The sequence below is a fragment of the Equus quagga genome, chromosome 1 (assembly GCF_021613505.1).
Source record: "Equus quagga isolate Etosha38 chromosome 1, UCLA_HA_Equagga_1.0, whole genome shotgun sequence".
Taxonomy (NCBI): Eukaryota; Metazoa; Chordata; class Mammalia; order Perissodactyla; family Equidae; genus Equus; species Equus quagga.
In genome coordinates, this window is record NC_060267.1 from 182,415,099 (window position 1) to 182,428,906 (window position 13,808).

At 45.2% G+C, this 13,808-nt stretch overlaps 1 protein-coding gene across 1 annotated transcript in view; it reads left to right on the top strand.

The window, feature by feature from the left end:
* MED12L (mediator complex subunit 12L) overlaps positions 1-13,808 on the top strand; it is a 297,559-nt gene that overhangs the window by 62,070 nt on the left and 221,681 nt on the right. Inside the window, exons 5-10 of the mRNA XM_046642173.1 lie at positions 3,593-3,762; positions 6,451-6,561; positions 7,580-7,846; positions 11,209-11,358; positions 12,112-12,211; positions 12,530-12,666. Of these exons, the coding sequence (XP_046498129.1) occupies positions 3,593-3,762; positions 6,451-6,561; positions 7,580-7,846; positions 11,209-11,358; positions 12,112-12,211; positions 12,530-12,666 (935 nt within the window). The remainder of the gene's footprint in view (positions 1-3,592; positions 3,763-6,450; positions 6,562-7,579; positions 7,847-11,208; positions 11,359-12,111; positions 12,212-12,529; positions 12,667-13,808) is intronic.

Sequence of the window (13,808 nt, forward strand, 5' to 3'; positions counted from 1 at the left end):
TTGGGAGGACTTTATAGTGGATTGATTCAAGTCAGTATAGTACCTGATGTTGACCTTGCAAGACGTGGTTTTATGGGGGTGAAAGAGGTGAAGGAAATTCTAATGTATCAGTTAGAGAAGAGAGAGATCCCTGCCAGGTGGTGGGTGGTGTCCAGAGACTGGAGAAGGCTGCATGTTGGGTGTGCTATTTCAATTGGGCCCAGAAAAATGCCCACACGTGCATACAGGTGAGCTCAGAAGGTGTCGTAGATAGAGCTGGCATCATAGGCATGAGAGTCAGAGAGAAAGCAACTTGAGCTGGCAGAGTGGTTAAGGTATTTCGTATTTGAAGTGATTTTAATTCCTAGCTAAGGAGTTTGCCCTTAATTCATTAAGGATTGCAGATCCATTGAAGGTTTCTGACCCTGGAAGCTGACATTGATTGGGTCCATAAATACTCACCCAGAGTATTATATTGGGATCTGACAGCTCAGCGGACGCAGAGGGCAGGTCTGACGTCAGTGACAGCAGGTACTGTCCTTGGACGGTCAAATCTAACCTTTAGTTTCCTTTCTAAGAACTTTTCATCCCAATAATGATAGCTACCACTTATTGATCAGTTCCTGCGTTGTGTGCACAGTGCTGAGTGACATCCTCACAGTAACTCTGATGTATACATGTTATTGATCCCTGTCGTAGAGACGATACGTGTTTCATGTGCTAGAGTGGGCATCTTACACTGTTTTGTGTACTTGTGGTGTAGCTGTGTGACCTTAGTGTGAAGCACGTGACCTCTGATCCCCAATCTGTTTTGGGGTTAGGCATTAACAAGGAATGGTGGCTGTAGGATTCTAGGATGCTAAGACAGCATTGTCATAAGGACCAGTCATTTCAGGCCTGACCTCTGGCACCACTCTCAGTACCATTTGTGTTCATAAACTTTCTAATAATCTGGCTTCATGGACCTGAAGTTCTACTGGACATCAGCCAACTGCAGAGGCAGCCACGTCCTCTGAGCTGCTGGGTTTAGAGCTGTCCTCTCTTAGGGTGGCCTCCGCCATCACTTTCTGCATCTTTCCTACCTTTGAGCACCCCCCCCCCCCCAACACACACACAACCCTCTGCACCTCCCTGCATCTTCTCTCTGGCCTTTATCTGTTTCTGTTTTCTTTTTATCACCTGGACCTGGGCCCAGGACCCCACCCCAGACCGGTTCAATCAGAATCCAGTGGGTGGGGCCCAAGGCACTGGCATTGGGGAAAAGCCCCCCCTTGTGATTGTATTTGCACCCAGGGCTCAGAACCCCTGCTGCCCCCATTGCTCCCTGTTTTAAGTAATAAGCCTAACTCCGCATGAGAGGTGTCAGTGAATCCTAATAATTTTAAGGAGTACAGTCCTAGTGGCCATTTGTTATTTTCTGTTTTCAATTTTTAATGAAAATTTTGTGTGCATCCTAGTTTCTTACACTGTAGTCTGTCTTTTGTCCAGCCCTCTGAGTCTGTCTGATTGATATAACTTAATGTCGATTAAACACAGTTCAAGTTAAAGTACACTAAGAGACCTGTGGTTAAATTCCAAGAGTTCAGATTGTGAAATGGTGTATTCAGCAAGTTTTTTTAAAGATATGCATATGTTCATGGAAACATTCAAGCACACTTAAAGGAAGAAGAAAAGACAAAGATGAAAACATGTAATGATGAGGAGTGACAGGAGTACAGGTGTTCTTTTCTTCTCATATCTGCTTATAAATTTTCTGTGGTGAATATGCCTTTTTCTTCTCTGTTTTAAAAAACAATCTTAAAAAGCAGATACACCCCAGACAAAGTGAGGGTGTGTGAATGTGTGTTCTTTTTTGGCTCTCCAGGCTGAAGTATTCTGCGGGGCTGTCGAGGCTGGTCCTGCACTGTGATGAGTTAATGGCAGGGCCTGGCGCGCAAAGGCTGGGCCTCGGGTCCTCGGTATTTCTGTTTTTGCTTATTATAGCTCTTAGCTAAACGTGACTCGTCTGCTGGCTGGCGCTCTGTTTTGTTGAACAAGAGAATGTCATGAGACTATTAACCCATACCAGGGGCCCCAGAAGACGATGACATTGATAATTGACTGTTTTGTTTTTAATGCTGATGGATTAATTTTAGTGATAATATCTGCTACTGCTGGTGCTTCCTGGAAAACCCTTCTGCTGGGGACAGAAGGCTGACCTGGGATCTGTTCATCTTTTCACGGTGGCTGTTACTGGAGTTTAACGTGCATTTGAATTTTAATTTTAAATAAGACACAATTAGAATAAGTGATTTAGACCAAAACTTAACAGTCATTATCTCTGGGTACTGTTGTCAGGTAATTTTAACAGTACTTAAAAAATAAAAGCAAAACACCCAATCCCTAACAGATGTTTAGTTTTTACTCTTTTGTCAAAATCGGTTCCTGGAAAAATAAGGTAGGAGAACCGATTGCCGAAGTAATGGGAGAAGAGGATCATGGGGTAATGTTTCAGTAGGCCGGTTTCTTCTGAAATGCCGTTTGGCTAATCCTTGGGGAAATTTGGCTGTGAGCATGCACTTATTACATTTTTATCCACAGAATGGGCTACAGTTGGCATCGCATCGCTCACGGTTGCCAGAGGCAACAGAATGATTTAATTTGTGCCCCTCTGGCAGACATTTTGAATAATTTTAGTGATTTTTTTTTTTTAAAGATTTTATTTTTTTCCTTTTTCTCCCCAAAGCCCCCCGGTACACAGTTGTATATTCTTTGTTGTGGGTCCTTCTAGTTGTGGCATGTGGGACGCCGCCTCAGCGTGGTTCGATGAGCAGTGCCTGTCCGCGCCCAGGATTCGAACCAACGAAACACTGGGCGGCCTGCCGCGGAGCGCGCGAACCCAACCACTCGGCCACGGGGCCAGCCCCTAGTGATTTTTTTTTAATGCTACTTTTTCTAGTTCCTTTCCAGTCTCCTGCTTTGTGTTGTTCACTCCTCTTTCCCACTGAGTGCTGGGGCCTCTTGGCTTGGTTGGGGAGAGCAGAGTCCTTGCAGTCCCGCTGGTCATCTGGGGTGGCTGCCCGTGTGCCCCTGCAGGAGCTGGGGCGTGCAGGCGGGGATGCTCTCAGGGGCTGGTCCTCTTACAGATGGACATGAACAGGACAGATCTTAGGCACATTTGAACCCAACTTGGGGCCTGGAAAACATACCCTCAGAGCTGCATTTGGGGGTTTTGAATTCTGGTGGAGAATTCAGATTTCTTGAAGTTCTCACCTCCACTGTCCTGTTTCCTGCTCGTGTCTGTGATGTTCATTATGCCAACCGTTGTTTAACTCAGAGGATCACCAGGTGCACCTAACTCGACTGCGACATCTCGTCTCCTAGGTTAGGGCTGCAGAGGCCCAGGGCAGAGCGGGCTGTCAGGGGCGGGCCGCACTATGCTAGCGTGTAGTACGCAGTTACAGGCTTTGGGGTAAGCGTGCTTTGCTGAACAGGGCTTGCACGTGCCAAAACCATTTTTATGTAATCGATGTTGGTTTTATAAGTATGTCCTTAAGATAATCAGAAAGGGGAAGAAAAAGTTTGCTCTTATATCTATTGTGTCTGGAGATTTAGAATTTTTTTTTCAATGCAGAGTGGACACAGATATCTACCAGATATCTTCGAGAGCAGTTGGCCAAGATTTCCGACTTTTACCACGTGGCTTCCAGCGCGGGCGAGGGCCCTGTCCCTGTGCCGCCGGATGTGGAGCAGGCCATGAAGCAGTGGGAGTATAACGAAAAGCTGGCCTTTCACCTGTTCCAGGTACCCTTTCCATGAGACTGCAGGCAGTGTTGTGTGCTTTTAAGAGAGCAAATTCTTTAGTTTTGGGGGGTTACATTGTGTCTTTGTCTGAATCAGTACATTCAGAGAAAGCAACCTGCCATTTCTCACATTGAGCTGTACTCAAGGTAGCATCTTTGTCCTGAGATGACAGCTTCTTGCTACATATTGATCTCCAGCTTTCAATGATGTCACCTCTGTTAAAGCCATTAATTGCTTTGTAATTGCATGATTGAATATAATCCTTCTAAACTTTTTATTTTGCAGAAATTGGATATTTTTATTCAGTAAATATATTTTATTTATTGCGCTGATGCGTCCTCTCTCGTAGTAGGGCTCCTCTGGAGCTTAGTTATTCCAAAGTAAGGTCATCTTGATTTGGTTCAACTGCAGTTTAAATGCAGCTGAGGGCCCGGGTCAGGGCATTGAGAGCTGACGGGACTCTCCTCCGCACACATTGCTGTAAATCGCATTGACCAGAAGAGGGCGCTTGTGCTATTCTTTGCCTCAACGTTTATCCCTGGCCGGGAGGAAGAGAAGCGGGTTCAGCTGAAGTGGGGTCGCTAGCGTGGACTTTCACTGCCTGCTGTCTCCATCAAGAGGAAGGGGGTAGAAAGGATGTGTGGTTTCTAAATTCCCCTCTTAGAACTTTAATTATAATTTCCACGTGGTAAGCGGCTTTTTCTAAGAGCTCAAGGTTGGAAGAAGCCTGGTCCTTTTGGGAAGTAGCATTGTTCGGTTGAAGTCAATAAAAACAACTCTTACAAATCCTAGCTCCATTTATCAGAGACGGCTTCGGTGCCCGCTCTGAGCTTGTATGACTTCCGTGGAGCTGAGGATTTAGTCTGCATCTTTGAAAAAGTCTCTCTCAGCATGCTTCATATTTTTGGGAGGATTACTTAATATATTAGGAACATTGAAATCAGTATTTCTTTTGTAGGAAGCAATTAGATCCTAAACTGATGAATCTAACTGGAACATTAATGTTAAAATTTTTAAAGTTCATTCTGTTTTAATTTGCCGTATTCTGAAATGTGAAACTAGCTCGGTATATACACCTGCAGGCATCCGTGTGCAGAAATAAGCGTGTGGGTCTATAGACAGAAGGACAGTGTTGAAGATGGACATTACAGAGTCGCTGGAAGTCATGTTGATGAAGATTCTTTATTTTTTGACCTTATATTCACTCTTCTCTCATACTTTAAAACAAACTTCCATTTTATCTATTTCTTTATTAACTTAAAGTTCACTTTACTGGTCTTTAAATTTTAAGTTGCTCTTTTTCTGTGACTAACCTTTTAATTCTTTTTGACTCTAAGCATTTTGAGAATTAGAAATTAGCCACAAGTGAATACCCTGACATCATGTCATGTCAATGTGGTGTCACTGTGTCTTTTAAATACTGAAACTATGATTTGTCAGTGTGTTTTCACATGAATTGTTGATAACTGTGCTGGTGGACCACTGGTGGGGCATAGATATGTAAAATTTTCTAGGAACAAAGCGGGAGTTCATATTAATTACGAAGGTTATCACCAGATTTGCCATAAAAGTGCCTGTCCCAGAAAAGATAGCTTTTTGTTTCTATTTTGAAGATTCTTTCATGATGTAAATCGTAATACAAAACTGTAATGTGACATTAAGTATGGCTGTGCATGGAATGTCGTAATAGCATTGTGTATTTATGTGTGTGTAAGAAGGCGATAGATGAAAATGTTAATAATACTTATTTCGAGGGCCGGCCCCGTGGCCGAGGGGTTTAGTTCACGCACTCCGCTTCACGCCGCCCAGGGTTTCGCTGGTTTGGATCCTGGGTGTGGACCACTCATCAGGCCACGTTGAGGCGGCGTCCCACATGCCACAACTGGAAGGACCCACAACTAAAAATACACAAATATGTGCTGGGGGGATTTGGGGAGAAAAAAGCAGGGAAAAAAAAAAAAAGAAGATTGGCAACAGTTGTTAGCTCAGGTGCCAATCTTTAAAAAAAAAAAAGCAAAACTTATTTCGAGGGGCTATACCACCTTCTGGGGCATTTTGGAAATTTGTGGGTGTGTTATTCTTTTTTTGGTGTAAGTTACATTGGAGCATTTATACACTATTATAAATTCCTTTCATTTCTTTATGTTACAGTTCATTAGGCCATTATTGATTTTTAAGGTTATATCTTATTGGGAGGTTATAGTATCTGAAATTCTCTTAGGCCAGATTAGGGGCTGTTACGAGGGCTTGGATCTCGTGGCGTTTTCAGCCTCCCGTGGAGATGATGGTATGACGGGAGCCTGTGTTCTTCACAGTTACCACCACTGGTCACGTGTCCTCCTGTGAGTGTAAGTTCATGCCCTCCTCAAATTAGCCAGGTGCTTGACATGCCCGGGGAGTCTGAAAGCTTCCGAATTTCCTTTCTCATTGGAATTAATTTTTTTCCATTTAGAAAGAATCAGATTACCAAAAACCAAAAATAACAAAAAAACTCCCAAACCAACTATACAAACTAACACTAGTTCTTTATTTTGTTTGGAATTTGGCTGTGATCAGCAAGCCCGTGCTTTCCTACAGCACCAGAAACAATAATAGTGACGTTGCACCGAGGCATAGCAGTGCTCTGTTTTGAATTTTGCTTGGCTTTGCTTTACCATTGTTAGTGTAATTTTTCTTTGTTCATTGAAGGAAGGAATGCTAGAAAAACACGAATATTTGACATGGATCTTGGATGTTTTAGAGAAGATCAGACCGATGGATGATGATCTTCTTAAACTCTTGTTACCACTAATGCTGCAGGTACGGTACGTGTAACGTGCGCCAGCTGATTTTATGGACAAGAAATGAGTCTGATAAGAATGATTAATTAAGTAGAAGTGGAAGGAAAAAAACATCTTGATGCTCCACCACAGGAAGTGATCAAGAGGCATCTACAAGTATTGCAGTCATGTGTGTTGGCCATGATCATAGTTTTTATCCACACGTCCTTTTTAGTTATTCTCAGCCATCCTGATTTCTCCCATCAGTGAGCTGAGTGAACAGCTCTTTAAATACTGTCTCTTTATTCACACAAATGTCTGGGAAAACAAGACAAATCGTCTCTTTTTAAGGATATGGAGGATCTTCTACATTCTTTTGACGTTCTTAGAGCCACTGGGGATGGAAGCTTCCAATTTTAATCACGGTCTAAGATCTGTTAAAATTTAGGTTATCTGGATGAAATTTATTTAACGAAAATAAAATCTTGGAAAGGTAATATGTGCATTTGATAATTCAAACAACATCAAAGAGTATCCAGTGAAAAGTAATTCTCTCTCTCACCCTGGGACCCTCTTAGAGATTATACCAAGCTGCTGTCCTGTGTCCCCCTGAGATGGTCTGACCTTGTGCTGTCCGTTCTGGTGGCCACTAACCAGATGTGGCTCTTGGGCCCTTGAAATGTGACAAGTACTAATTGAGATGTGTTCGTAGTGTAAAATGCACACCGGGTTCAGACCTAGTATGGAAAGAAGAGCATATAATATCTCATTAAGACTTTTTGTGTTGATTACATGTTGAAATGATAGCATTTTTGAATAAATCAGGCTCAGTAAATTACACTCTTCTTTTAATTTTACCTGTTAGTTTTTAAACAGCTACTAGAAAATTTAAAATTGCGCATGCAGCTTGCGTTATGTTTCCCTTGGACAGCACTGGTCTGTACGGTACCTTTGAAGGTTTTCTTATTTTTAAGTGAAAATAGCCTGCATTGACGTAGCTGTTTTGCCGAGTAGTGAGAGACGTGGCTGACGTCTGTCTGGTGTCCTGTGCTGCTCAGTATTCAGATGAGTTTGTCCAGTCGGCCTACCTGTCTCGTCGTCTCGCCTACTTCTGTGCCCGGCGCCTTGCCTTGCTGCTGAGCGATAGCCCCAGCCTTGCTGCCCACTCGCCCCACATGATGATCGGACCGAGCAGCTCGAGCATCGGGGCCCCCAGCCCCGGCGCCCCCGGCCCCGGCATGAGCCCCGTGCAGCTGGCCTTCTCGGACTTTCTCTCCTGCGCGCAGCACGGCCCCCTGGTGTACGGACTTAGTTGTATGTTGCAGGTAAGTCCTTGGCCCCTGTTATTCCATGTTAAATTTCAGCGTGGGAAACAATCGTGTCAAGACTCACATCTTCAACTTTCACATTGCAGCTCTAGTTTTTTCCTTACCCAAGTTGATTTATAGATTGAAATTTCATGTTTTTATTTCCCTATGTTGGATCAGGCTAAGACAAGATTTGTTGCTTCCATCTAAAGGACCGTTATTGTAGTTGTCTGCTATTAGGGCCGTGAGGGAGTTCAATGATTAAAAGTCCTTCTGGGAACCACAGAGTAAGTGGGCTGTTTATCTCTTCTTCTGGAAGGACAGCTTCTCCATGCAGCGTTCTGTAGCTCCCTCAGTCTTGAGTTGGTTGCCTCCTCTCTCTGTTTCTTTAAAATCCAAATAACTTATCAGGCTGTGTTCATCTGCCAGGCATCATTGCTTGTGTGGTCCTTGAGCATCCAGTGACGTGCCGGCTGCTGGACCAGTACAGCAGGACTGAGACACAGCCCTGCCCTAGAGGAGCCCAGCTCAGTGCTCAGGTCCAGTTCTCGCCTCGTCGTGTGTCCTGCTCTTTACTAAGGGGCTTGGGGACAGGGCTGTCCGTGGAGGCATGGTCTCGACTCTGGTAGAGTTTACTGTCCTGTCAGGGAGGCAGGCTTGTGAATGGACTGTTTCCATGTACTGTGAAGACGGCCGATGGAGGATGCGCATGGGCTGAGGGAGTTGGGAAGTGGAACTTGTCGTCCAGCCTACGGCTCAGGGGGCTCTCTGAAGGAAGTGGTCCTGAGCGGCACTTGTAATACAAGTTAAAAATAAAGGTACTAAGAGTGTTCCTGGCAGAGAGAGGAGCCTGGGAAAAGACCCAGAGGCTGATCAGTCACCTTGTGTGCTGGCTGGTGTTGATGGAGCGGGAACTATAAAACCTGGCAGGGCCCAGGGCATGGGCCCCGTGGGCCTTATGATTGGGATGTCATTGGAGGGCTTTGTTGCAGAGAAGTGACACAGTCAGTTGTGTGGTTTCGTTAGATTGTTTGGGCATTCCCGCATAGTTGCAGGAATATTTGTGGGAGTGAGGAGGTGGGGGAGACGAGGCAAAGGGATCAGTTCAGAAGAGTCTAGGAAGTTCCGATGTGGACTGTGTAATCTCTTAGGGGCTCCAAGTGGGTATTTTCAAGAGGTTGGTACATGTCTGATTCTGCAGATGCGTTGATTTGAATCACTCGGGGTCCCTTGGCTGGTCAGAACCCCAAGGGGGGGTGAGGTTACCTGAAGAGTTAGTGAGAGAGGACCTGTGGATGTGAGGGGCACGAGTGGTTGAGAGAGGGCAGAGGGGACCAGGAGAGTGTGGCCGCACTGGAGAGAAGAAGGGGGAGAGAGTGTTGTTGCAGAATCAAAGATGATAACAAGAGCAATACTGTCAGAATTCTTGTGTAATCATGTTAATAGCGTTTATTCTGCTCTAGGCACCGTTCTAAGGTATAACATATACCAAGTCATTTAGTTCTCAGAACCACCCTGTGAGAGAGGAACCAGCGTTATTCCTGTAACACTGATAATGAAATAGTGGCATAGGTCACACAGCAAGTAAGTGGCAAAGCCAGAGTTCGAACCCAGACGGTCTGGATGCAGAGTCCACACTCTCTCCACCATGCTACACCGCTTCTCTGGGTACCGCAGAGAGTTTCAAAGAGACCTTAGTAGAGGGCAGCGCTCAGTGGATTGGGGAAGTCTGGTCAGGGGATGGCTGGAGTGTCTTTGACAATATGCTGGTCATTGATGATCCCCTGAATGGTGGCTGAGAAGCCAGATGAAGATAGGTTGAGGAGTGATGAGAATGAGGAGAAGTAATGCTGCCTGTTCTTTGGAGAAACATGTCTGTGAAGGGAAGAGAGAGAGACTGCTGCTGGGCGAGTGAGATTTTTAAACACTTTGTTTTTTCTTGGGCAGGTTTGAACATATTTCTGAGCTGAGGATAAACTGGTGGGGGAGAGTCTGAGAACAGGAGAGGAGGAGCTCTTGATGGGTCAGTGCCCGGATGTGGGGCTTTGGAATTGGGAGAACAGGGAGCAGCTCTGTCATAGCCAGGGGACGAGGACCCCATGTTGTCCCAAACAGGAGCAAGTAGGGAGGGATGTGGGCCAATGGGGACAGATGTGTTGGTGGGGTTCAGGGACTTGATCTTCTTTATATCCGCCATCTGGTTTCCACAAAGATGTCTCCTAGACCCCAGAATCTAGTCTTTTTGTATCTAATTTTGCGTTTTAGAAAAAGGAAATATTGCATTTATTCTCTAAGCTCGTCTACTTTGCTGTTGAGTGGCACGATAGCATAACGGTTAGGACCCACACCTTAGAGACATTACAGACCTGCATTTTGCCTCTGCTCTGCCACATAGTGACCTTGAGCCTCTGTTCCCCAAGAGTGAGTGGGGGACGGTGACAGTTCCTGCTTCGTTGCCTTGCAGGGTTAGGGCTGTGGTGACTGAAGGCTTCCAGCACAGTGTTCAGCACCGAGAAAGTGCTTCCTCAGGTGCGAGCTGTAATATGTCATCTGTGTAGGAGGCAGCGGGATTCCTGTGGGGGTCGGGCGTGTGTGCTGACATCAGCTCGGGCCCATCCTGGTCTCTGTGTCTCGCCTTCCTCTTCTGTGCGGTTGGGGAACGACACTCCCTGCCTCACGGGTTGTTGTGGCACAGGGAGTGCTTCGTGCACGCTGGTTGTGTGAAGCAGGGGTCGAGGGCAGGAGCCGGCCCGCTGCAGCCCGCGAGTCTCACCCGGCCCAGGAGCTGAGGACGGGATTTACGTTTTCAGTGAGTTATTAAGGCAAAAAAAAGAAGAATATGTGATGGAAACTATAGCTGGCCAGGAAAGCTTAGAACAGTTGCTATCTGGGTTTTTATAGAGTTTGCCAGTTGCCGGCCCAGGGTTACCGCCTGCCCAGCATTTATGAAGCTACTTACTTAGCATTACTTGAGAGGTTTGAAAAAGCAAAAAACTCCTTTAGGTTTTATAACCTTAGAAATTGCATATTCTGATTCCATCTCATTTCTTAAATTGCATGAAAAAATTGTTTTAGGTGACAGTTTTTAAGCGGTGATTACTGTAGTTTGGTTAAGCTTCCCAGGTTTCCTGTGCTGGAACAGTAGCTAATGAATCACAGTATCCTTAATTTCTAACAGCTCTGCTTCCTCCTTTCAAGTTAATGACTATCTTGGTTTTGTCTTATCACCTGGAAAGGTGAGAATGGTGTAAGACATTCATATTTTGCACTCACTGGTAGGAAGCTGTAATGGTTATGACAAGGTGTCATTTTTACTGTTAAGCCGTGGACACCCTTTTCCCCTGTCTCTAAATGTCTGGATCTCCCTGCTTTATTTCCAGACTGTCACTCTCTGTTGCCCAAGTGCCTTGGTGTGGAATTACTCCACAAACGACAGTAAGAGCGCCAACCCGGGCTCGCCCCTGGATCTGCTGCAGGTGGCGCCCTCCAGCCTCCCCATGCCGGGCGGGAACACGGCCTTCAATCAGCAGGTAGACTTTCCGTGCCGGTGGCTTGATGGGCTTTTTCGTTCTTGACAGGCATCAGGGCTTAGTGGGCATCTCAGAGCTTGGGTGCCATCGCCAGCTCCGCCCTCCTCTCTCTAGGTGACCTTGGGAGGGACTGAGCCTCTGGGAGCCGCGGGTCATCCTGCTGCCCCCGTTCTGCTCACCCCCCTGGGTGGGCGGTTCTCACAGAGTTCCCCTCCTTGCCCCGGACAGCAACTGTGGTGGTGGTTGTAACACACGGCCTCCGCTCCCTTGGTAGTCGTCACTGATGTTTAATAACTGTCACGTGTCTATATTAGTGTTGGGTTAGTTGGTTCAAAGACGTAATAAACTTGAACCATAGGATCGTGACTAATTAGAACAAGATCCCTTTTTTTTTAACAAGCACTTTTCTTAATAAAATCAATAAAACATGGCTAGTTGCTTTCATACATAGAAGAATGGCTCAAAGATGATGTCTGAGAACTTCTACCTTTCCATATGATGTCTTAAAAAATTTCCCTGGTAGAGATTTTTTGCAAGCGTATATTTTTGTGAGCGTTTATTACTGGAGACTGGCATTGAATCATCCGTTGTAAATTTTCAAATGCACTTCTTGGCAACAGGCTGAGTTTCCTACCGTGCAGTCAAGATTGCACTTCACTGTAGGATACCCTGCTCACTGGAAAAGCCTGACACGATTTAGACAGCCGCTGTGGCTTTCCAAGCACAAGTTAATTAGAAGCGATTATCTTTCAGGTTCGGGCAAGGATTTATGAGGTCGAACAGCAGATAAAACAAAGAGGCCGTGCGGTGGAAGTTCGGTGGTCTTTTGACAAGTGCCAAGAGTCGACAGCAGGTACAGAACACCACGGAAGAAGGCGAGCTTTTGAATGCAGGACTTGATGCTGTGTTTCTGACTCGTGTAAATCGGTCCACACACTGAACGAGGATGCCTTTTGACAAAGCTGCCTAGTGAATTTTGAGGACGTTCTTCAGTCTGTGACCCTTAGATTCTGGCTGTCTAGAATGTCAGGTTTGGTGTCGTTGGCAATTCTTTTATATGCTGAGTGCTAATTTCTTAAAAGTCCTTTTGCCCCACGTAACGATGGTTTTGCACTGTGCTGCTCTGGCTTTGTCTGCCCTCTTTAACTGCTTGCTTGATTTCTGCATCTAGGGGTGACCATCAGTCGTGTTCTGCACACATTGGAAGTGTTGGACCGACACTGTTTTGACCGAACCGATTCCAGCAATTCGATGGAGACACTTTATCATAAGATTTTCTGGGCCAACCAAAACAAAGATAACCAAGAGGTACTTAATATGTCTCTTCTTCTTTTTGCCTTTTATTTTCTTAGCATATTTTCTTCTTTTTTATTCAGCAAATTCTGACGAAGCCTATTCTAAGAAGTATAATATCTTGTGAAAAGCATCTACACCCTGCAGTCATTCTGTTTGTTAGACTAAAGTGACCCACCGTTATTCAAAGGAGGTGTCCGTTGGGCGGGTCTACCTGGGTATATTGATTGGGAAGAGTTTTCCTGGCCCCTTTATCATCGCTCCCCATCATTTTAGTTTTAGCGTAATGTCCTTCATCTAGTGATTGGACTTTATATAATGGTTTGACTTTAACTTAGGGAATGTGTTTTAGTATTTAACACATAAGAGAGCCGTGAATGAAGACTTGTGGTCATGATCTTTAAAAATCCGTAGACAAGGCATTAAACAGGATTCTCCAGAGAAACAGAAGCAATAGCGGGAAAAAGCATATATGTATTTTATGTAAGTGTGGGAAAGAAGTGTTTATTTATTTTAAGGAATTGACTCACAGGATTATGGGGGCTGGCATATCCGAAATGTGCAGGGCAGGCCAGCAGGCTGGGCCCCAGGGAGGAGCTGAAGAGCGGAAGGCAGTGTGGAGGCAGAATTCCTTCTTCCTCAAGGGACCCGTCTTTTCTCTTGAGGCTGTCACCTGATTGGATGAGGCCCTCCCACACTATGGAGGGTAATCTGCTGTACTCAAAGTCTACTGATTTGAATGTTACTCACATTTTTTAAAAAACCCTCACAGCAGCATCTAGACTGGAGTGTGGCCAAAAAACCAGGTACCATAGCCTAGCCAAATTGACACATAAAATTAACCATCACAGACAATTTTTATCTTAATGCTTTCCTAGCAATAGATGGTTTCATTATTGAACTGCTCTATAAACATGGGATTTTCAATTATGTTTTTTCTCAACCTTATTTGGGGAGAGATAAGTAGTTCATCCTCTTTGCCCAATGGAAAGTGCCTGTGGTCTATCCAGGTTGTACTGGGCACCAGGAAGTCAGAGGTAAGTTTTAAGACATGGTGCCCGCCTCCAGAGGTTTTCATACTGGCCTTTGAGAATGTGTGTGTGGAAGGAAGAGATAAACCGACAAAAACAGCAACCAAAAACCTTTCCTTCACCTGC